The sequence below is a fragment of the Lissotriton vulgaris genome, chromosome 11 (genome assembly GCF_964263255.1).
Source record: "Lissotriton vulgaris chromosome 11, aLisVul1.2, whole genome shotgun sequence".
Classification (NCBI taxonomy): Eukaryota; Metazoa; Chordata; class Amphibia; order Caudata; family Salamandridae; genus Lissotriton; species Lissotriton vulgaris.
The window spans coordinates 980,983,549-981,007,606 of record NC_141699.1 but is presented as its reverse complement, the minus strand read 5'-3'; the positions used below and the strand labels follow the sequence as shown (position 1 = coordinate 981,007,606).

General features: G+C 45.4%; 1 protein-coding gene across 1 annotated transcript in view; it reads right to left on the bottom strand.

Annotated features, from left to right (window-relative positions):
* Positions 1 to 24,058, bottom strand: part of IFT80 (intraflagellar transport 80) — a 474,284-nt gene that overhangs the window by 2,993 nt on the left and 447,233 nt on the right. The window contains exons 16-19 of the mRNA XM_086944208.1: positions 19,941 to 20,112; positions 14,245 to 14,334; positions 13,976 to 14,148; positions 12,110 to 12,233 (exon numbers count right to left, since the gene is read on the bottom strand). Of these exons, the coding sequence (XP_086800334.1) occupies positions 12,110 to 12,233; positions 13,976 to 14,148; positions 14,245 to 14,334; positions 19,941 to 20,112 (559 nt within the window). The remainder of the gene's footprint in view (positions 1 to 12,109; positions 12,234 to 13,975; positions 14,149 to 14,244; positions 14,335 to 19,940; positions 20,113 to 24,058) is intronic.

Here is a 24,058-nt window from a genome sequence, read left to right as displayed (position 1 = left end):
CAGAAAGGCTTACAGGAGGCCTTAGCTCCACTGAAGACGAAAAGCGTCTCTGAACAAGGGAGAAATGCTGCTGACAATGTGCATTCTCTGCACAGGCAATCTGATCTAACCAAGCCTCCCCCACTGCTGAAAGAGGGATGTACGGCATTACGACGCGTACTGTTACAACCGTGCCGTTACAACGCGTTTTTTTTCAACGCAAGTCGTTACCACGACTTGCGTTGGAGGGGGTGCGGACTTTTTTTAATTTACTATTCCAACACCAGCCTACGTACAGTAGGGAAGGTGTTGGATAGTAAATTAAAAAATTCCTTGTCCTGCAGTGCCCTCCAGCGCATGTCGTGGTAACGACTTGCGTTGAAAAGACCGCGTTGTAACGGCACGGCGGTGTAACAGCCGCGTCATAAAGGCTGTTCACCCTGAAAGAGACCTTCTGCCACCTCTGGATGGAGACACCATTCATGATCCACTAGGCATCGATAGCTGAGTTCGTACATCCTGACATTCAGCGAACCTGCCAGGTGTTGAACCACCAGGATTATGCCCTGCTCTTACAGCCATGTCCATAGATGCAGGGCATCTCGACAAAGGGTTCACGACCCCACATCGCCCTACTTGTTGCACTACCATATGGTGGTGGTGTTGTCTGTGAACACCTGCATTAATTTCCCCTTGACAGAGGGAAGAAATGCTTTCAATGCCAATCAACTTCCTCTGAGCTCCAACAGATTTATGTGGAGCCCTGACTCCGAAGATATACCCTGCTGACGCAGGTCCACAACCTCACCACGCCCTGATTGTTGCAGTACCACATAGTGGTGGTGTTGTCTGTAAACATTTGTATTTTCTTCCACTTGATGGAAGGAAGGCTTTCAATGCCAAACTAATGGCTTGGAGTTCCAGCAAGTTGATGAGGAGTCCAGATTCTGCCGGAGACCAGAGTCATCTGATCTTCACCTCTCCCACAAGGTCGCCCAATCCCAGAAGTGATGCATCTGTCACTATTGTGAGATTTGGTTGGGCAGGGAGAGAGGTCTACCTGTTACCCAATCACGGTTTGTCAGCCGTCACAGAAATTCCTGTGCGGTTCCCTCCAAGATTTGGACCATGTCGGAGAGATTACCCTGATGCTGCCCTTAATGGAACAGTGAACAGAACAAAAATGCTGGCCCTCCTACTTATTTAGTCTCGCCTTAAGTTTATGAGACAACAAACAAAAATCAACGTCTCTTTGTTTGTATGGGTAATTTTATTTAACCCTTTTGTTCATTATTTTTATTATTTGATGCTATCTTAGGTCCTCTGTTTGCTCATTTTATCCTTTCCATGTGACCTGTAAAGCATAAGGGTCACGCTCAGTATTGACATTAGATATGGTATAAAGACGTTCGTGGAGTGCTGCGGAACAATGTGAAGCCACCTACCTAGATTTCTGGTAGTGAGCACGGGGCGTCGATCGCCATGCCGTGTGTTCGTTGTCTTAATCTAACTCAGATTCAATCAGTGGCGGGGGCGCGTGTTCCTCGCCGTTGTTTACAGCTGTGCGGCTCACTTGCGCTGTAAGACATAAAAGGCCCCTTAGTTCCTGACTTAATACAGTTTAGATGTACTCGAGTCTCACGCATAGGGAGCCTCACCCACACTCACCTTTTTTGTATTTGTATATAGGTGTATATAAAGTGTTCTTCTTGCCTATGAAAAAGATAAATCTTACTAAAAATAATGAACAAAAGGGTTAAATAAAATTACCCATACAAACAAAGAGACGTTGATTTTTGTTTGTTGTCTCATAAACTTAAGGCGAGACTAAATAAGTAGGAGGGCCAGCATTTTTGTTCTGTTCACTGTAAATTGGGTCCAGCTGCCCCCTGTCCCAGGACCAAACTCCGTGGTTTTACTAGCCCTTAATGGAACGTCAGGTCCCACTGTTCAGCCTGCATTTGTTATCTGCATTGTGTCACTTACAGGATGCAGGCGGCCATAAGGCCCAGCAGCTTCAGAATCATTCTAATCAAAATCTAGGATTGAGGCTGAAACATTGTTATCATAGTCTGAATATCCTGGACTCGCATTTCAGGAGGATAAGTCCGAAACCACACTGAGACCATAACAGCTCCAAAGATGGGAGCATCTGAGAGGGAGTCAGGTGTAACGTTGGCACGTTGAGAGTGAACCCCAGCAAATGCAGGAGGTCCAGCATAGTCTGGAGGTGGGAGACACCAGCCTGAGGCAATCCCGCCTTCAACAGCCAGATGTCAAGATAGGGGAAGATTGACACCCCTGATCAGCACAGATGAGCTATGACCACCGCCTTCAACTTGGTGAACACCCAAGGGGCACTGGTAAGGCCAAAGGTGAGCATGGTGAATTGAAAATGCTCATGGCCTACTGCAAACCCCAGGTAGCACTGATGAGCAGGCAGGATGGGAATGTGGAAATAGGCATCCTGCAAGTACAACGCTTCTATCCAGTCTCCCGGGTCCAGGGCAGACAAGACCTGAGCTAATGTGAGCATCTTTAACTTTTCCTGTGCCTCAGTCTAATATGTGACCAGATACTTACTGCCTTTGAATCATTACTGATGTCCTTGAACACATGGGGGCATGGAGTAATAACTTTGAATAGAATGCCAAGAACGGAAGCTAATATGAGTTGGCTGTGGGGAAATTTCATGTGAAGCAAACGTGGCACTTCTTCAGAAGAGAAAGGCTCTAGAGACAGAAATGGGCAGAACTCACCATTTTGTTTTTTGAGGGTGCAATTTAGGGGTAGAGAATAAACTACTATGTTCAATAATAGGCAATTTTAATATTAAGGGAGAGTTTGCAGCACCACATAGTATACCGATACAGGAGGTGTCACGTAAGGCTAAGGTTAGTTTGAAATATGCTCCCCCTGGACTAAAAGCTCCACACTAAGTCTGAGTCCACCCCTATCTTTTGCAAACTACAGTGGGATGAAGAGTAGACCCTGTAATAAAGCATGCTACCTTGTGTGGGTAAGAAACCAGTGTTCTAAACACTAACTGTCTCAATATAAGTTGTAAGCAACGTTAGGAAGTTTACTGTGGACCATTGGTGTTTGTTTTGTAGTTAGAGTGGTATTGTCAAGACCAGAAGAACTAGCTGCAGTTTCCTTACCTTTGAATTTCCCAAGCGTCAGGCTGGATCCAGAAACTTTTGCTGAGCAATACACCTTGCGCACACCGTCGAGTTGCTCCATTCGGCTCCGTGTGACATCGTCGGCAGCGTCCGTTATGACGTTGCGGTACCTAAATAGGTACCACCCATGCACCCGGACGTCAGTACTTTTAGTTTTCCCCATGCTAGAAGTGCCGAGCCACGAAGTAACTGACATAGTCGGTGTGCAAAACTAGGGCCCTAAAAAGGGGAGTAACCCTAGCCCTAATAAAATCAGTCCGCAAAGCCGGGAGGCATGGGTGGCGCTAGAAGGAATCTGCAGCTAGACAGAGTCTCTAACAGATAATGCGTTACCGAAGTTTAGTAACATGTTCAACTGATAGTGACTTCTAGATGCAGATTCCTTACCTTTGAATTAGATACCCAAGCCCTACTATCTTGTCAGTGGGTTGCGGACCAATACTGTATTCTAAGAAGTCCTGCAGAACCGAACGGGCAAAATGTCCGTCCCTATGGAGCTGACTGTCCATCCAGGCAGTAGTGTTTAGCAAACATGTGCAAAGATGAACATGTTGAGGCCTGACAGATGTCAAGGACTGGGACACCCTGAGCCAAGGTCACAGTCGCAGCCTTTCCTCTGGTTGAATGGGTCCTTAATCCCTCAGAGGGCTGCTTCTTAGCCATGGCGTAGCAGATCTTAATGCAGAGAATGGCCCAGCAAGAGATGGTCCTTTTCTGCACTGCTCGCCCCTTCTTAGCTCCCACGTACCCCACAACACGCTGGACGTCCACCCGGAACTCTTTTGTGTGGTAAAGGTAGAACGACAATGCTCTTTTTGGGTCCAGGCAGTAGAGAAGCTCCTCTTCCTTAGAGGGATGCAGGGGAGCAAAGAAGGCGGACAGCATGATGGATTGACCCAGATGGAATGGGGTCACAACCTTTGGCAAGAATGATGCACAGGTGAGAAGCACCACTTTGCCCGGAAAAGACATCATGTAGGGAGGAGTGCAAGATAACGGCTGCAACTCACTCACCCTCCAGGCAGATGTAATCACCACTAAAAAGGCTGTCTTGATGGTAAGCAGCAACAGGGGACAGTTGTATAATGGTTCGAAGGGACCAAATATAAGATGACCAAATTAAGGTCCCACTGCGGCATAACAAAGGGCGTGGGTGGCAAAAAAAACCTATTTGCAATTGGAAACTTGAAGAGAGAGGGTTGCTCTGGCAGCCGCAAAAAAGCTGACAGAACAGAAAGATAACCTTTGAGAGTTCCCAAAACAGAGCCCTGCTGTACAAGGGTTAGAATGAATAAAAGGACAGTGGAAAGAGAACCAGAAAGAGGGTCAAGAGACCTTTCTGTTCAGTATGATAAAAATGTCTGCCTACGGTAGGCGTATGCCGTCTTAGTGGAGGGCCGTCTGGGCACTAAAATAACGTTACATACTTTGAGAGGAAGGTCAAAGGCCATTAACTGTCACCGCTCAATCTCCACGCATGGAGACGCAGAGTTGACAGGGTCAGGTGGAGAACCCACCCCTGCTGCTGCAACAGAAGATCCTCCCGAAGGGGCAGACTAATCGGAGGATCGATATTTATCTTCAGAAGCTTTGGATACCAGACTCTACTCGCCCAGTCCGGAGCCACAATGATAACTTGGGCCGGGTCACTCCTGATCTTCTTCAAAACCCTGGATAGGACTCGTATGGGCGGAAAGGCGTACAGCAGGCCTGAGCTACATTCTTGATGAAAGGAGTCGCTGAGCGATAGCTGCCTTGGAAACTCCAGCAAGCAGTATCATCGACACTGCACGTTTTTCTTCGGAGGGTAACAAATCTAACCAAGGTTCTCCCCACTGCTGAAAGAGACCTTGCACCACCTCCGACTGGAGAGGCCATTCGTGAACCGGTAAGCATCGACGGCTGATTTGTCCTCCCTGGCATTCAGAGAACCTGCCAGGTGTTGAACCACCAGGATTATGCCCTGTTCTTACAGCCATGTCCATAGATGCAGGGCCTCTCGACAAAGGGTCCACGATCCCACCCCGCCCTGCTTGTTGAGGTACCACATGGTGGTGGTGTTGTCCATGAACATCTGCATTAACTTCCTCTTGACTAAGGTAAGAAATGCTTTCAATGCTAATCAAATCACTCGAAGCTCCAACAAATGTATGTGGTGCCCGACTCCGCTGGAGACTAGTGTCCACTTATCGCAACCTCTTCCAGATGGCCGCCCCATTCCAGAAGTGACGCATCTGTCACAACTGTGAAATTTGGTTGGGGAAGGGAGAGGGGTCTACCACTGACTCAAACGTGATTCGTCAACCACCACTGCAGATCTCTCGCAGTTCCTTCGGAGATATGGACCATGTGGGTGAGATTTCCTCGATGCTGTGCCCACAGGAACTTAAGGTGCCCCTGCAGAGCCCGCATACACCACCTGGCATGGTTTACCAACAGGATGCAGGAGGCCATGAGGCCCAACAGCCTCAGAGTCAGTCTCAACAAACTCTAGGATAGAGGCTGAAACATCGGAATCATAACCTGAATATCCTGGACTCACTGCTTGGGAGGATAGGCCCGAAACTGCACTGTGTCGAGAACAGCTCTGATGAAAGGGAGCGTGTGAGAAGGAGTCAGGTGTGACTTTGGCACTTTTATAGAGAACCCCAGGAGATGCAGGAGGTTCGCCGTAATCTGAAGGTGTGAGACAACAGCAGGGGCAAGGACGCCTTCAACAACCAGTCGTCGAGGTAGGGGAAGACTGACACCCTTAACCTGCACAGTTGAGCTGCGGTGACCACCATCACCTTGGTGAACACCCAAGGGGCACTGGTAAGGCCGAAGGGGAGCACGCTAAACTGAAAGTGCTTGCGGCCTACCTTGAACCACAGGTAATGCCTGTGGCCCTGCAGGATGAAGATATGAAAATACGCATCCTGCAGGTCCAACGCTACCATCCAGTCTTCTTGGTCTAGGACAGACAAGATCTGAGCAAGAGTGCGCATCTTAAACTTCTTCTTGAGGAAGAGATTGATGGTCCAAAGATCTAAAATGGGCTGCACTCTTTGTTCTTCTACGGAAACAGAAAGTATTGGGAATAACAGCCACTGCCTACTTCTGAAACTGGGACCCTTTCTATAGCTCCCTTGGCCAAGAGAGCTGCAACTTCCTCCTGGAGCAATTTCAGATGATCCTCCATCAGCCGTTCTGGATTTGGCAGAATGGGAGGAGGAAAGGAAAGGCATAGAATAGCCCTTCTGAATGATCTGCAAGACTCACTTGTCTGATGTTATGGACCTCCAGTGGGGGAAAGGATGATAGATTATCCCACCAACTGGATTGATGAGGGCTTGTAGATTTAGTCTATATGTGCTTGGAGGCTGCGGTTGCGGAGGGCAGGGTGGCCAACGACTTCTGGCTTCCATTACTAGGTCTGAATGAACCATATCGACGTCTCCACATAGCGTGGTGGCTGGGATAGGGCTGACGCAGCTGAAACCCCTTCCATTGCCACGAAAGGTAGACTGGCCACGAGGAGTAGAAGAGAGGCTCAAGGATGTGGCCGTAGCTCAAGAGTGCTTGAACCTCCCTAGGGATGTATCTGCCTTTTCCCCAAAAAGACAGGCTCCATCAAACGGTATGTCCATCAAATTTTACTGGATATCGCCTAAGAAGGCAGTTTTCCTAAGCCAGGTGTGGCGCCTTTAGGCCACTGTCGCAGAAATCCAAACTGCCAGTGAATCCGTCATATCAAGGCCACACCTTCTGGTGAATTTTGCCGCATCTCTCCCGTCCTTAACTGCTTGAGAGAGCACAGCCCGGGCCTCCTCCGGTACTTGTGGCAGCACTTGCACACCGTTTCCCAAAGGTAGTGGGAGAAATGGCCCAATAAGCATGCAGTATTCACCAACCGGAATGCAAGGCTGGAGGAAGACAACATTTGACCAACTGAACCTAGCCTCTCAGATTCCTTATCCAGAGGGGCGGAAGGGAACATGCCCTGAGAAGTAGAGGCCTGCACCACCAAACTTTCATGGGTGGGGTTTTGGCTGAAGAACTATGGTCTCCCGGCACTGGGCAATGGCAGCGTGCAATTGTTGTATTCACAGGAGCCCCTGTGCTAGGCTTGGACCATATGCCTAGAAGGACGTCAGTTGATGCTTCGTTAAAGGGCAAAAGGGGTTCGGAGATGGTAGCCCCAGGTTGAAGCACTTCAGTCAGGAGATTAGTCCTGACTTGATTGGAGGCCAGCTCTAGTCAGAGGACCTCAGCTGCTCTTCTAAACACCATGGAATAGGATACCCCTCCTCCATAGCCACAGTGGACGGATCTGGAGGAGTGTCCACTGGCTTCCCCAAGTTACCCATACCAATCCATCTGCACTGCAGAGTCATTCTGGTGTTCCAAAGGGTCCATAGACCCCTCCTGGGGATAAGGATGGGGCTGGCACTGGCTGCACCGAATGAGTGCTCCTTACCTATGTCTTGTCATATGTTTGTTTTTGCACCTTTGATGATAAATCATCATTGATTTAGAAATGCATAAAAAGGCTTCTTAAAAATTATTTATCAGCTATCTTCCACAAAATTCATATTTAAAAAAAAATATATATTTTTTGAAAAACCAAACAAAAATAATAAATCTTGAATAAAAGTACAACTTTGTGGTCAATGATCATTTATATATAGTGGGCTCCTATATCACTATTCATTAATGTTTTATGTGTACTAGTTATAGACCTTTTTCAAACTGGCTGCAACGAAGACACTGACTTCAGGTCTGACGTCGGAGGAGGTCGCAATGGCAATGGCATGAATGGTGTAGACCCAAATCCAGGATTGGATCCCTGAAGCCCCACCGGTGTCGGGGCCTGAGGTCTCACCAAAGGGGTCGTCCCGCTCACGACGCATGGCCTCGTAAAAATCTTAAATTTGAGCGAGGGTCGCTCCGGCTCCTGGAAAGGGAGGGCAGCGCGTAGTCGATCATGGCCCCGGCTCCACAGAAACGTGCCGAGAGCGGCAGTGCTCCCTACCTCCTTTGTCGACGGACGACAGCCAAGGAGAAGATGAAGTCCTTGGACAACGACTTCTTCTTTTGCCTCATCCCGGAGTGTCTCCAAAACCTAGAGTGGGACGAAGTGGACTTTGGGCTCCGGGAGCGGTCCAGCGACCTCCTCTCATTCGACTGGGACCAGAATCTCTGCGGAGTCTCTCTGGATGGTGTTGACTGCTGGGCTGCAAGGAGCTTCGTATCCCGCTCCCCCAAGGCCTAGCCCGGCAGTCCGAGGAAAACTTAAAATCATGGTTGTGCTCAAGAAACGAGAGGCAGACGAGGTGGGGGTCGGTAACCAACATCATACAGTGACAGGCACCGCATGGCTTGAACCATGTCTTCCTCGTAGACATCCTCGCACACAAAAAGGAAAGAATTCCACGTTCGACCAAAACTCGAGAAAAAGCCTGTCAAAAAGTGACAGAGGGGTAGCTCTTCCTGGATCGGTGCTTAACTGGCACAGAAAGAAAAGAACTGAGGTCCGCGCGCCTGGGTGGTGCCTATATAGGTACTGCGACGTTATAACGCACACCAACGATGTCACGCAGAGCCGAATGGAGCCACCCTATGGCACACGCAAGGGGTATTGCTCAGCAAAAGTTTCAGGTTCCAGCCTGATGCCTGGGAAAGTCAAAGGTAAGGAATCTGCAGCTAGAAGTCTCTATCAGATCCAGCATGCGTTTCATACTGAAAAGAAAACCTTTAAAGGCAATTTGATCGGTCCGAGATCCCAAAAAAACGAATCCGAAATGTTTCTAAGTTGCTGATCAAATTCCACCAGCACTGAGATACTTCAAATGTGCATACCACCCTGGCATAGAAGCAACAGTCAGTCCTCAACTAGATACAATGGGAGTGCAAAATCCTGCTCTCAATAGCGTTTTATCCCACATCGAACTTGTTAGATCCCAGCAGCATTCTGCATGACCACAATGAGATATGACAGGAATCCTGGACATTGAGACCACTGAGTCAACAGTGATAACTGCAACAAACAACATCATGCACATTTTCACCTGAGGTACCAAAAACAGAATATTAAAAGCCCTAAGGCCTGTTATGCACAGACATAGGAATCATGTCCTTTTAATGTGTGAGAATCCATAAGTGCTCCATTAATCTGAATGTTCCTAGATAAATATTTTAGTTTTGGGAGGCTCCAAGAAAATCTCAGCACATGACGCAAGTGTCAGCTGAACATCCAGCAACACCCTTTTCTTTCAAACATTCCTTACCAGTGGTTTGTCCAGAGAAAGGAATGTTGATTAACTACAGGCACATTAGCCACCAAACCCTTTGTAAACACGCACACACACATACTGAAAAGAGGCCAACATGAAGGACCCTGAACTGAAAATACCTATTTTCCAAATGGAACCGCAGAGATGTGCCTAGCTGCCATTAATGAATCAATACCAATGAGTGGACATCAAGTGACATTTAACTTAATTGGGCAGATATCAAAGTGGTAGGGTAGCAACCACAACCACAAAAGTTCCAGCTTCTGCTGCCTTGAATGTTATTTTCTGCTGTAGTTTTGCCTTTGCGGCATCTGCTGGGATCATTGGTGCCAGCTGGAACTTGCGCAGCAGTCTCTACCTCTAGCTGTGCTTCAGACTAATATGTGACCAAATACTTTTTGCCTCTTAATTATCACTGATGTCCTTGAACAAATGGGGCATGGGGTAACCATTTTGAACAGAAAGCCATGAAAAGAAGCTGGTATGAGTTGGCTGTGGAGAAATATGTCATTTGAAGCAGAGCTGGCACCGCTTCAGAAGACAAAGACTCTAGAGACACCAGTGTCTGTCTCACTATGTCAACTCAGATTTGTCTCTCAGCCATGTCACAAGAACAAGGAGCATCTGGAGAGAGAATTGCTGTGTTTCTTTTTGCATTTATTGTGCCTTATCTGCTGTAATGGACATGGTCTTCTTGTGTAAAGGGACGTAAAACAGAAAATCCAGGCTTCTGAACTGGGCAAGAAAATGTGTGAACTCCTGCTCTCGGACTGATTTTGGGAGTATTCTCCTGCAAAAAAACACAGCTGCCTTCCAAATGATTGTTCTGGCGCAAACACACTATAATTCCTCAAAGGTGCGGGAGTTGGTTGTAATGAGGAAGGGTGCAGGGATTCTCCTCAGAAACAGAATTATGCCTGGGACCACAGAACATCATTATGTAGGGACTGAGCCACCATACCACATCAGTACGTATGGGCCCAAATACGACAAGCTAATAGTGCTTCACTTGCCCTACTAACCTTTCCAGACAAGTAATTCGGCACCCCAGAATGCAACACTCTAGACCCTCTCAGCGATCGCGGTAGCAGGTCATCCCTTTTCGTTCTCTTACTCATACATGTCCATAAAAAACGAAGAAGATATACAAAGGAAGCTGACAATATTCATCGAAACTATTGTGCTCTAATATGTTATAACTGTGCTACATTTAGAAATCAGATGTAGGTCAACAATGTGATTAGCATAATGAAAAGACCATACACAATAAAACGTCTTTCATATTTAGCTGACAGATCAGTCTAAGCCCACCCTAGCTTTAAAAGCAAAGTGTTATATTATAGATTACTGGGATTAGCGGTGAACCCCATACTTTGGCATACATAGATAGCTGTTCCACATCTCAGCTGGTGCAGCCCTTTTGTCTCGGGACCTTTGCTCTTCATGAAAGTCTCCGCTCTGTGTGTTTTTAAACCGACAAGTCCTGGGTTATATGATAAAACATGTGTGTTGAAAAACAGCAGCTGTATTTCTCTATTGTGTCTAGGTGCTGGTGTCCAAACACAGAGAACAACAAGGAGTAGTGTTGTTTGACCTTGTATGCTATGTTCCAACTGAATCCCAGCAGAACAACAAAATACGAAAACATGTACAGCCCATTTCAAAAATACAACTGTGGCACAGAAACAAGCACGATGTTTTGTGACGTGTGCAAAGCAAATGCTGCCTACAACATGCATAGTTAGGCTAACATATGGAAAATGACAATGGGCTCCACAGGGAACACACAACACCCTTTCTTTGGTACGGGCAATAGCACGACAACTAACTAAATAATATGAATCCAATCACAAAATAAGCAAATTTAAAGCATATCTACTGAGCATGTTATAAAAAAGATTTTTTTTAAATAATCTAATTTTGGTGCAATAGAGGTATGGAGGAGCAGGAGTACCAGCAATATAATGACAATGAATCTGGTCAATGTTTTTGAATTTCATAGAGTGTGTTATAGGTTTTTGAGTGCATCATTATTTATTTAGAGTATTTCTTGGTTTTCGTAAATGACCCTCTTGTTGGCAATTTACTTTAGTCTATACGATTACTCAAGCTCACAAGGGGTGAATGGGATGCCATTGTTTGTATTAAGGGCACTAGCAGCTCAGGTTCCAACACGATTAGCGGGGACATTACAAAAGATCATAACATCTATCAGAAAAAACATCCAATAAACTGCTAGATTGCTTGATACCAGTAATCATGAAACCCATTTTGTTTAAAATAGGTGTTTTTTTATATAAAAATTCTCACAGGGCATGGGTTTCACTGTTTTCTAACCCGTATCAATATTAAATTGTTGCAGTGACTCAAGTCAAAGATACAAGACCAGCTGCAGTCTAGACATCAGCATAACGATATCAGGGCATCAAAGGAACACAAAGTATTAAATGTTATGGATTTTTGATACCTTTTTAAACGTGTCGCATAAACCTGGAATCATGACACACCCGTATATTACAGCCTATACTGTAAATCATAGGTAGAATGACATTTTTGTCAATTAAAGGTTTTGTTAACACTTCTATCTGGTAATTAACAATAATCAAATGTCATATTATACAGAAAGATGGACAGCTATAGCGTTAAGTCTATGTTTAACTATAAGCTACTCACCCCTTCAGCATACTGCAAAAATCTTTTGTTGGTTTCTTGCTTGTTGAAATCCTCTAGATACTTTTGTCGGTAAGCAAGAACAGTGTCAACATGTGTCCTGTGCTTCACAGCCAGTTCAAGTGCCCTGCAACAGAAAAGAAGTGTGCTTACATCAAATGTACAATAAAAAACAGCAAAGTAACTGAAATACACAATACTAAACATACCTTGTTTCGTATAGTGCTTAATAGGGCTGAAAATGATAAACAAGATCTGGTACTAAAATCTACATTAATGGTACTCAGTTTTATTGAAGGATGAATGGCTGATGTGGTTTTGCTGGGGTTGGAACATTAAATGTGCAAAGCACACCAGAAGACAGCAGCTTAAAACAGTGCTTAGGATTCCAAGTCATTTCAAACAAACGTATTCAATTACAGAACAGTTAGGCAGCTCACACAGCATCAACATTATAAATATTCCCGTTAGTCAAAAAGTAGTGATTTGGGTATGTTGTTATTGATCCTTTGCATTACTCTTTTGAGATAAACCAGAGCATGAAAAGTGGGTGCGTCATGATAAATCAAGGGAAGTGGACTCAAATTAAACATGGGAAATGCATCAAATATGCCTAATTTCTGATAATAATACATACAGTGCAATGCTTAAATGGAGGTCCCAAGTCATATGAAAGCAAAATAAATAAAGATATCAACGCTGTCTACAGCATCATATCCAAAGCCATAGAGTTGATTCTTTAGAAAGTAACTATTTGAGATTAATGAGAAAGAAAACAAAATGCATTTTCTTACAAAAAATTGTAGACAACAAGAGTAGGAAGGTTAATGGCGGCACAAGTCGTCTAACAAAAACAGAAGCTAAGGAACCTATAAAAAAAATAAAGCAAGATGAAGGAGCAAAGATATTCCATCGGGGACAATTGGAGATCAGAAAGGACAAGTAGATGACTAAGGGGGATTATAGTGAGGAGGTTCACTTCGAAAGAAAACAAACATTGGCGAATCAAAAGTTCAGGCACTGCAAAGATTTTGTGAAAGTTATTTTGTTGTTATTTTTTATTAGAAGGATATGTCACAAAAAGAAAAAAGAAGAGATGGTGACCCTAAATGTGGCCTCCTACTGCTTGCAATACACATTTTAAAATGTAAACATCTGAAATTAAAAAAAAAAACATTTTTCAGCTGTTTTACTAATAATGTGATTTTAACAACTAGTCGTCCAGGTGTGCCATGCACTTGTTATTGTATTATTTACGAAGAAGGCAAGAACAAACCGTCACCTAACCAAGCAATTAAACTGCGGAGAGCTACAATGTTACACTGTCACTTAAACACTTTAAAACATATACTTTATGAAGGAGTGAATCAGAATAAGTAGACTTTAAGTTTATATCAAAATAAAGTACAAAAGTGTACTTTTAATGTGCTTTGCAACTAAAGGAAAGGAGCTACTTTTAGGCAGACGCGAACAATGTTCAGAAGCTCTATGCGGTTTCTCAAAGTGAAGGGAGCCAATGGGTAAATCTGGAAGACCCATTGCCCATGTTGTATGCCCTGGAGTGTGGAAGCAAAATCTGAAGGACAATTTAATAGATCAATAGATTAGTGGATATTATGTATAGTTAGGAAAAACAGTAGTTTCTTGAGACAGCTAGCCAAAGCTGTCTCACAGGCTAGGACTGAAATGGGGAAGGGGTAATATACCCCCTCCACGCCGAATATCGATATATTGCTTTTAGATATTATGGTTTAGAAATTTTGAGTTTTCTCTGCTTCTTTTTGGGTTAATGGGTTGAAGGGCATATATCTGCAGACTGGGAATCACCACCATTACATTTTAGCTTTGTTTTCGGAGTGTACTTGTTACCTTTCCCAGTTGTAAAGGTTAATGTTGATCTGAATAGCTTGATAAACAAGTCCTGCTTGTAGGAGTACAGTTTCAGCATCTTGAACGTTTCCATTGAACAGCAAGGTATTCGCCAATCGCGACTCTTTCGAGGGAAGATCCTTGATACCATTGATATATTGCACTTTATCAATCTAAAATAAAAGAACCCGAAAATTAAGAATAGAAACCATGTCGGGATGGCTTCCAATCAGTTTTCTGCGAAGAAACCTTGTACAAGCATACTTTACCTCACCAATGGATGCATATGCCACTTCTGCTGTTGTCATGTCCTTATTGGCTACTGCCATAGCTGCTAAGCACGCCCATAGTGTCTGATCCTAAAAAAAGCAAAATAACATCCACATTTAATTTACAATATCTCCCACATAAACTATCTGTACATTAAGGAAATGCCCAGGAATTGTCATATTTCCTTTAAATATCGTTTCTTAACATGTAAAGACTGCTAAATTGCACATAGGTTTAAACTGACATATGCCTGATTTGCAGAATTATAGAACATCGAGGTATTACCTTTCAGTACCTTAATATTAAACAAACGTAGCCAAGATCAATTTCAGAAACAGAACAATGTTGGCTTTTTTACTCGCCCTTTTACCTAGTTAGCGCACAGTATTATTAAGACGTGTTGTTACAGGGTCTGTGGTCCACATTCACACAGATTTCAGATGCTAGTAGGTAGGAGCCTGCTAGTAGGTAGGAGTAAAGAACAGGTTACTTACTCAAAGAAAATGGTTTGTGGCTTGTGTGCATAATAGAACATCCAGGGCTTTCCAGGCCACGGAGGGGTTCAGAATGTAATGCTCAGGCAAGGTTCACATGTCCATGTCATCAGGCCTGCACCACTTATTAAAGGAACTGCTCAAATAATCGTGGGGGGGAGAGGGGGGAGAGGGGGAAGAGGGGGGAGAGGGGGGAGAGGGGGAAGAGGGGGGAGAGGGGGGAGAGGGGGGAGAGGAGAGAGAGAGAGAGAGAGAGAGAGAGAGAGAGAGAGAGAGAGAGAGAAAAATGCTCTTTCGGATGGATACACTATCTAACCACAGATTCCTCACCTTCAGAGTACTGCCAGACTTTAGACTGGATCTGTAGTATTGTTAGCAGTGCTGTCTGAGTGCCAGACATTTTTGATGAATTACTCCAGAGTAACTTCAAATTGCCCCAGAAGTGACGTAGCAAGATGCATTTAGGCACATCGCCTGGGCCTGGGCCCTGATGTCAGTTTCTTCATATTACTCATTCCACGCCGTCAGATTAGAACTAACTGCAGGTGACAGTGAGACAAAATCTAACTTGGTACCTTATTATCATGTTCAGGACTCCATTGCACAGAATGGAGACATGGAAGGGAGTGAGGAATCTGCAGTTAGACTATCCTCAAGAAAGACCATTACTGAAGACAAGTAACTTGCTCTTCTGATTGATAATTCTAACAATAGATTCTTCACTTGTAGAACACATAGTACAGCTTTATGTCTCAAAGGCAGGTGGTCTGAGAAGTGCACTCAATTAAGAAGACTAGCAGGACTGAGAAGGTAAAATGGTCCCCCTGTCAGACCAGACGATCAAGATAGTGATGTTCCGTGAACATGTGCACTGATACCAATGTCACAGCCTCACAGACATTCTGAATTAACATCCTCTCCCTTGCTATGCCATTGTGGGGCCCGTGGTCCTGGTGTGAAGAGCTCACATGTCTTCTAGGGGTTCCCTATTAGCCAGAACATAGCAGATTTTAATGCAAAGGCCTATCCACTCTGACAGAGTCCACTTCTGTACCACCTTTCCTGTTTTTCGGCCCAGTGAATCTCAAAACATTTGATCATCCACAGAATAGTCTCTTATATGGTCAAGGTAGAAACTCAAAGTTCTCTCAGAGCTACGCCAATGAAGCCTCTCTTCAGAGACAGTTGATCAGGCATGCATACAAAAAAGCTGAAAGGGCCACCAAATAACCCTTAATTGTGCCAAATAGAAACCGCCATAGACCATAATGTAGGACTTCAGAAAAGATGCTGCTGGTGAAGCCAGTGCAAGAGTCCGGTGGAACCCAAGGGTTGATTCTTGAAGAGAAGAACCTGCAAGCAGCGCGATCAGAGTCTAAGCAACTCGGAGGTGACCAAGAGGCACAGAAGAGCAATGCTCACTGATGTCGGAAGATGCAGGAGTGATAAGGGTGACCTTGTCGCTGCAGCTGTGAGGACCAGGCAACACTGAGGAAGACCAGGAGCCATGCACAAGCTGTCCCACGTCAGAAGTCAAGAAACAGGGGGGGGGGTCGGTGTTTGGCAGGAGCACCAACAAGCCTGAGCAGGTACAACAGGCTTAGAAAACGATGAAGGAGCAACGTTGGGACACAGGTCCAAGGGACTCACCAAGTGCAGGAAATTCAGAGCAGGCCCCAACAGGGGTTCCCACTGAAGCAAGAGAAGACCCTTGAGAGGACCCACAGGCCAAAGGCACAGGAGTCACAAGAGGACCTCGGGCAGCTCACCAAAGATGAAGGCCCATGGTGCAGAGGATGCAGTGATGATGAATATCTTGGCGGGAAGAGATGCTGATGACTGTAGCTTCTTAGAGCCCGAAGAACTCTGGAGTGCAGAGCCAACAAGCCTTGGCAAATGCAAGTTGGCGCGGTGCACCGGGGTTCATCCCAGCGGTTTAGATGAGGAATATTGGCCTCACAATTGCAGAGAGGACAGGTCAGGCCTCTACGGAGTTGAAGAACTACCACCAGTGTTCCTGAGCCTTTCATAGTCCGTGGGACGTCAGGAGCAGCAGACCGGTCAGCTTCGTTGGGGTACCTGCAGATGCTAGGGAGTGACTCTTTCACTCCAAGGGAGATTAGTTCGGGTGTCGTTGATGCCCACAGGTCTGTTGAAGATCCTAGAAGAAACACAGACAATGAAGAAGACTTGCAGAACAGTGAAACCAGGATTCTTCATTGTTGCAGTCTCAGTTCCAGGCGAAGACCAGCGAAGTCCAAGTGTCCAGAAGGTCAAAGTTTGACATGGTTTCAGACTTGAGTCTTGTTCCATGATGAATCGGAGGATCCACACAGAGGTAAGCCCTTTTATAACCTAAAAAAGGGGTAGGACAACTCAGGGGTCCCACCCAGAGGAGGGGTTGGACAGTTGGGAGGATATTCCTGTGTCCTTTGTCCAGTATGGGTGCCAAGGGCTCCAAGAACTGGTTCCAACTGGAGTATGCAAGAAGGGCACCAAATGTGCCCTTCAAAGCAGACTGGTGGTGCTGGCAAGATCCCCCACCATAGCCCCATACACTAAGTCCTGTCTCGGAGGTTGTCACAACTCCCTGTGACAGGAAACCTTTTGTTCTACCTTTGTTTGCTTGAGTTCAGCTTAGCAGCAGGAGGAGGGCAGAATTGTGTCTGTGGTCAGCAGAAGCACTAGCTTGCTAGCAAACTATGAAAGGCAGATACCGGGAGTACAAGGGGCTTCCCAGAGGAGCCTCCCCCCCCCCGCCCCAGAGCATGGAATCATACCCCCAACACTGATATCGGTGTTGGGGTATGATTTCAACATGGATGATACCAAACATGCCCAGGTTCAGCACAGCCACTATATAGTTCGCCATCACATGGTGACGGATGGCCACTATATGTATCAAAATGGCTGACCGCACTTACAAAGCCTGGAGAATCGACTCTGGGGTTTGTAGGGGTGTCCTGCTCATGCTGGGGCACCCACACACTTATAACCCAGCAACCTCCTCGAGAATTGAAAGGCCTGCCTAGGGGTGACTTATAGGTTTTAAGTGTAGTGACCTCAGATATAAGAAAACTTGTATCTGTTGTTAGTGGTGCTAGCACCAGCTTACACAGGCTGCAATGGCGAGCCTGTAGTCACAGTTTGAGTGGTCTCTCTGGGTGGCACAATACATGCTTCAGCCTCTGGGAGACCCCTAGTGTACCTGTACCCTGATTACCTAAGTACCATATACTCAGGACCTATAGGGGTACACCAGTAGCCAATTGTGGAGGCACAAACATATTTACCAAGTCAAATTTATGGAGAAAGCTCAGTGACTGGGTCCCTGAATAGCAAGATCCAACTCAGACTAGTCAAAAACCAAACTGACACCAGGCAAAAAGTGGGGGGTAACCATGCTATTAAAATCCAGCCTTCCAATAAAAAGTTATTAGAAAGTTTTGCCTGGAGAGGGTTGAGGGAATATACAACACACACCAGGCTACAGTCACCAGTTTTCCCTTGATGGGTGGAAGGCAAACTTTCAGGAACAGACTGAATCTCTGTACCGTCAAAAGGTTCACTACATAGTTGTGATGGTCTCAAGGCGCTGAGGGGGGGGGGGGGGGGGGGGGGTATGGGTGCTCCTGATCGAAGAGTCAGGTCTTGAGGAGTCTTCTGAAGGCCAGGAGGTCTTGGGTCTGCCGTTAGTTGGTGGGGTGGGTGTTCCAGGTTTTGGCGGAGAGGTGGGAGAAGGATCTGCCGCCGCCGGTCGTTCTTCAGATGTGGGGGACTGTGGCAAGGGTGAGGCTGGCAGAGTTGAGTCGTCTGTCGAGGTATGTTGGGCCGGTGTTGTGGAGAGCTTTGTGTGTGTGGATGAGGAGCTTGAAGGTTATCCTCTTGTTGATGGGGAGCCAGTGCAGGTCTTTCAGGTGGGGTGTGAGGTGGCTGCGGCGGGGGATGTCGAGGATCAGAAATGCCAAGGCGTTCTGGATGCGTTGCATTCGTCTCAGGAGTTTGGCTGACGTTCCTGAGTAGAGGGCATTTCCGTAGTCCAGCCTGCTGGTGATGTGGGCCTGAGTGACTGTTCTTCTTTTCTCGGTGGGGATCCACTTGAAAATCCTACGGAGCATTTGGAGGGTGTTGAAGCAGGATGAGGAGACGACCTTGACCTGCTTAGTCATGGAGAGGGTGGAGTCGAGGATGACCCCTAGGTTGCGTGTGTGGTCGGTGGGTGTCGGGCTGTTCCTAGTGTTGTTGGCCACCAGGAGTCGTCCCCGGCTGCAGGAGTGGAGCCGAGGATGAGGACCTCCGTCTTGTCCAACTTCAGCTTCAGTCGGCTGTTCCTCATCCATTTGGCGACGGCCTTCATTCCTTCGTGGAAGGTTGATGTGGATCTGGGTCTCTGCTGGAGACAAAAGGGAACCTGAAGGCCACATCCTCCAGATGGCTTCCGAACCCAGTAATGACACATCCAGGTGGGCAAGGGAGCATGGCCTGCTAATTTTTAGATTTGAACTTGTCTGCCACCACATAAGGTCCACAGTTGTCTCGTGCCAGATCTGGACAGAAATGGCCAGGCAACCACCTCTGGCAAGGTATACCACTGGTATTTTGCAAGTGTAAGTAAAGTCCTTCGTTGGTGTAATGAAGGGGAGACTCCCTACTTGTCATTATCAGTGTCCTAAAGTACTAAAGGTATGATATGAACATATCACACTAAGGCCTTCTTACGAGGGTCCAAAAATGGATTAGTACTTCCCCACACCTGGAGTTTCCAATACCATGTGCACCAGTACCTCTGGGGGGGGGTGAAAATCCGTCTCATTACGAGCTACACTTAGCGTCCATTAAGAATTGAGAAATTACTGGGGAAATTGGTCATCCTTTGTCCGATTCCCCTGGTAGCTCCTCATTTAGAAATGGAAAGTCACCTGGAGATTTTACCTGTGAAATCTCCAGTAGCGAGTTAACATATCTGGAGGGTTTCCGTAGATCTCATGATCAAAATGGGACCCATGACTGATGTTACTTGCCCAATAGGAATTAAGCGGTCTCATGTAAAAAATGTAAAGAACAAAGTGAACATGTTATAAAAAATTAAATAGTGTGCATTTATAGAATTATAATGGAAATCCTTGAACAAACTTAAAAATGAAGATCATGAGCACCTAAGTCTTAATTTTCATTACAATGGCATTTATTTTCTCTTTTACCTTTACAAACCGGCAGAGTCTGACAGCATCTTCCCATTTGGAACTGGTAACATACTCATGTAGAATAGCAGGATACGGTGATATGTTAGTATGCACAAGTGAACCATCAGCTCTCCTTACTGTCACTCGGTTTCCCACAAAACTCACAATCTGAGGGTTTTTGCCAAACTCACTGTTTAAAACATACAAAGCAGATCACACAAATGTAAATCAAATGGTAAGCACTGTTTAAACATAAAGGTAACAGACAAAATTATTAAGTAAGTAAAATAAACAAAATCAAAGTAAATACCATAGAAGTACACAGGAACACAATATAAAACGTTTTGGGTATTCTACCTTAAATTATATTTACAAAAAACAATAATTTGCAATTCCATGCTGATCTACAGAATAAGGATTACTGAAACGTTCAAAGAGAACTGAGCACTCATGGTAGTGGAACATCCGTCAGTATAGGGTACTTCCCCCTTATGTGAATTTAGATATATAGTTAGAGACGAGGAAATCAGATTTTACAGGGAAGGTGGCTATACAAAATTGAGTAAACAACCAAAACATTGTATGCCTTTAGGTATTCACAAACATTTTGCAAGAGATTTGTTGCACTGAAACAAACATAAATCTACTCCTGTAAAAGGCCAGAGGAAGTTCCTTTTAAAGGCAGAGAAGTGACCGGAAAAGCCTTCATTTTCTTGGGGGCGCAGTGGAAGGAGTTTGTTTACAAATAAATATCTTTTCATTGTAAAGAAAAACAATAATTGACATGTCCATGTGCTGTACTCAAATACAGTTCCACCCAGCAGTAAATCCCTTGGGTAAGTTTTTCCCAGTTGGAGTACTCCTTGAAATATATGACGGCAGTACATTTCTAGGAATACTCCTGGGAATCCTTGTGAATCGCCAAAAAGCCCAGAATCTGCCCAAAACCTTGTAGAAACACTGTGGGCCTCATTATGATGCCGGGCGGACACCGTAGCAGAATCAAGACCGACCGACCTCCGGTTGGCGGTTCCCAAGGCACCCCTTCCGCTTTAAGAATAGTCAGCAAAATATTTTTAAAGAGCACTCCGGGGTCCCAAAAATGAAAAAGGAAACTTTTCACTTTTTTTTTTTAAAAAAAACGAGCTGCAAAAAGATTGCTTCATTGAAAAAGTAATCACAGACATGGTGGGCTGCTGACCCCAGCAGACACCATCCCTGTGATTTTAGAGATTCCCAATGGGTCACAAACTGAGACCTACCTCATTAATATTTATGAGGTAAGTCTATTTGCGACCCACTGGGAATCGCAAATGAAACTCAAAACACTTTCATACATTTGAAATAATAAATAATATTAATAAAAACATTTATTAAGCGCCTGAATACACTAGGACAGTGCGCTCCGCGCTAGGATGCGTTCCAACACAGAGAGATCAAGAGCAGACCATGGAGATGAGGGGGGCAGAAGAAAGGAAACCCTAAGTTAAAACTAATCTTCCGGAAATAGATGGGTCTTCAGTTTCTGCTTGAACCGGTTTCCGACGGCTCCATCCGCAATTCAACAAGAAGGTCATTCCATTGTTGGCTGGCCAGGAATCTAAAAGATCGCCCTCCCATCCGTGCTTTATGTATGCGAGGTATCGCAAACTGCATACTGCCCATGGATCTCAGGAGTCGCCTAGGACGATAGATAGTTAACAACTTGTGGAGATAGACCGGACCCCTGCCATGTGCAATACGATGACTAAAGCACATGGTCTTAAACCTAATGCGTTCCCTCATGGGGAGCCAGTGCAAGCGCTGAAGTGCACGTTTACCTGACGACCTCCTCGGCAGCTTCAGCACCAGCCTGGCCGCCGCATTTTGGACACATTGTAACTGGGTCAGTCCCCTTTTACTGAGGCAACAGAGCAGGACATTCCCATGATCAAGATGGGACGTAACCAGTGCATGGACCAGAGTTTTCCTGTCTTTCATAGGTAGGACTTTCTAATAAAGATTTGCAAGAAATCGCAATTAGGAATTCGCTATTTCAAAATTCCATACAGTTAGCTCCTAGTATCCTGTCCTGAGACTATTTATTAAAAAAAGCTAAAAGGGGGCAGGGTAGGGATGGCCTGCTCCCAAGCACTTGTTGGAGGGGGGGGGGGAGAGGTACCAGAGGGATGCCCTTGGGGCCAAAATAAATATATACATTTTTAAAAGCTGCGATCCCGCGAGTCTACAGCAAAACCACAATATATTGAGAAAAAATGAGGGCGTTCACAAGTAAATTAAACACCTGGGGTGGGCCAGGCTCTTTAATATAATGTATATATGGGAAGGGTTTGAGTGCGGCCCCCATCCCTGAGCCACTTTGGGCTCCAGGGACCCCATACTGGGGCCTAAAGCACATTAAAGGTGAGAGGGTGGGCACCGGGGCACCTAATAGGTTTTCCTGGAGCTGTAAAGGTTTGGGGATGGGATTCCTGAGGCCCTTAGTGACTTGGGAATAAGGATATACAAGGCCCAGAGGATGGGGTCCCTGATAATAAAAATATGGGCTCAGAGATGGGGGTCCAAGCATCGCACCTCCGCAATAAATATATTTAAAAAAACACCAAAGTGAATAATAAATGAGTGGCAGTAATGCAGTAATATATATATATATATATATATATTACCTACTGCCGGTCGCCAGTAGGTAGATATAGTTAGGACCTAGTTTCCATAGGAAATCCACAACATTCATTTAGAATAACTTTGGCGCTGGTACTAAAATCTTCGCAAATTTCCCCAAGAAAATGGCCTGCTCCGCTCCTTCCCTGAAAGATTGGGGGTGATTCGTCAAGTAGGGGCCGAGAAAAAGGGGGGGGGGCCCAAAAAGTGTTTTCCCCATGCAATTTTCCATGGGACCTTTAGCCAGGGCTACAGCCCGAACGGCTTAACGGAATTACACCAAATTTGGCAGAGAGGTAGAGTTTGGTTCGCAGATTGTGCTTTTTGTTAAATGGTGTAACCCCATACAGTAGTTCCTGAGAAAATCAAATGTAAAATCATACTGATATATAGAGACGAAGTACCGTACTCTGTACTGTACTCTGTACCTTCCCGAGCACGAGCTGCATGGTCATTGGCTGTCAACTGTCTGTCAACACTCTAAACCAGGAAGTGGTGGCAGCCATCTTGTGCCTCGGTAAAACCGAGGCACAAGAAAGCAGTGAAACAAACGTGCAAAACACGAAAAGGGGACAGGGTAGAAACACCTGACCCCCTAGGCCTGCTCAGGGGGTCCCACAAGGACCCCCAAGACCCAAAAATGTTTTTTTAAATCGCGGGTTACGAAGTACCGTACTCTGTACTGTATATATATATATATATATATTTTGAAACTGTCAATAGATTCAAATATGGTACTCTGTATTTTACAGTGAGTGATGAAAGGTTATACTAGTGTATGATGAGGTGTATCGTCACGTGGATGAAGTCATCAGTGATGTCATCAGTGATGTCATTTGAGATGTCATCAGTGATGTCACTGACCATGTCATGAATGATGTAATATGTGACATCATCAGCAGTGGATTGCGGGCGCGCGAGATATAGTTAGTACTACTAACTATATCGAAGGAATTTCAATGGTTTTGTATGAGTGAAACACCCCTAAAACCTACAATTTTTTCAGTGAATTTCTAAGGTTTTTTAAATGCTAATTCCTAACTATATCAGGCCTGAAATTACTGTGACTTTGATATTTGCGGTTCCGCCTGGACCGCGGTGAAGAGCCCTGCTGTTCAATAGTCCTGCCGCGGTGTCACCAGACATTGCGATAGAGGGATCTGGTAGCTGCATTTGGGGGAGAGAACGGCTGGTGTCAGAAGGACTGATGCACCGCAACCCACTTGGGTAATACAGAAGGCGTGTGAGACAGCGTGCAACCCACTGTGGAGTACAAGAGACTACATGGACCAGAAAGCCACACGCTGTGGTGACGCCCACTGGGCGGGGTCGTGGAGCATGGAAATGTTTTAATCAAGACAAAGCCGTCTCACAGAACCAGCAGTCTACACCTATGACTAAGTGCTGATAGCACGAAACGCGTCGGGGAAAAAGACTTAATTAAGCGAGCCATCGCGAATTCTGCATGCAGCACC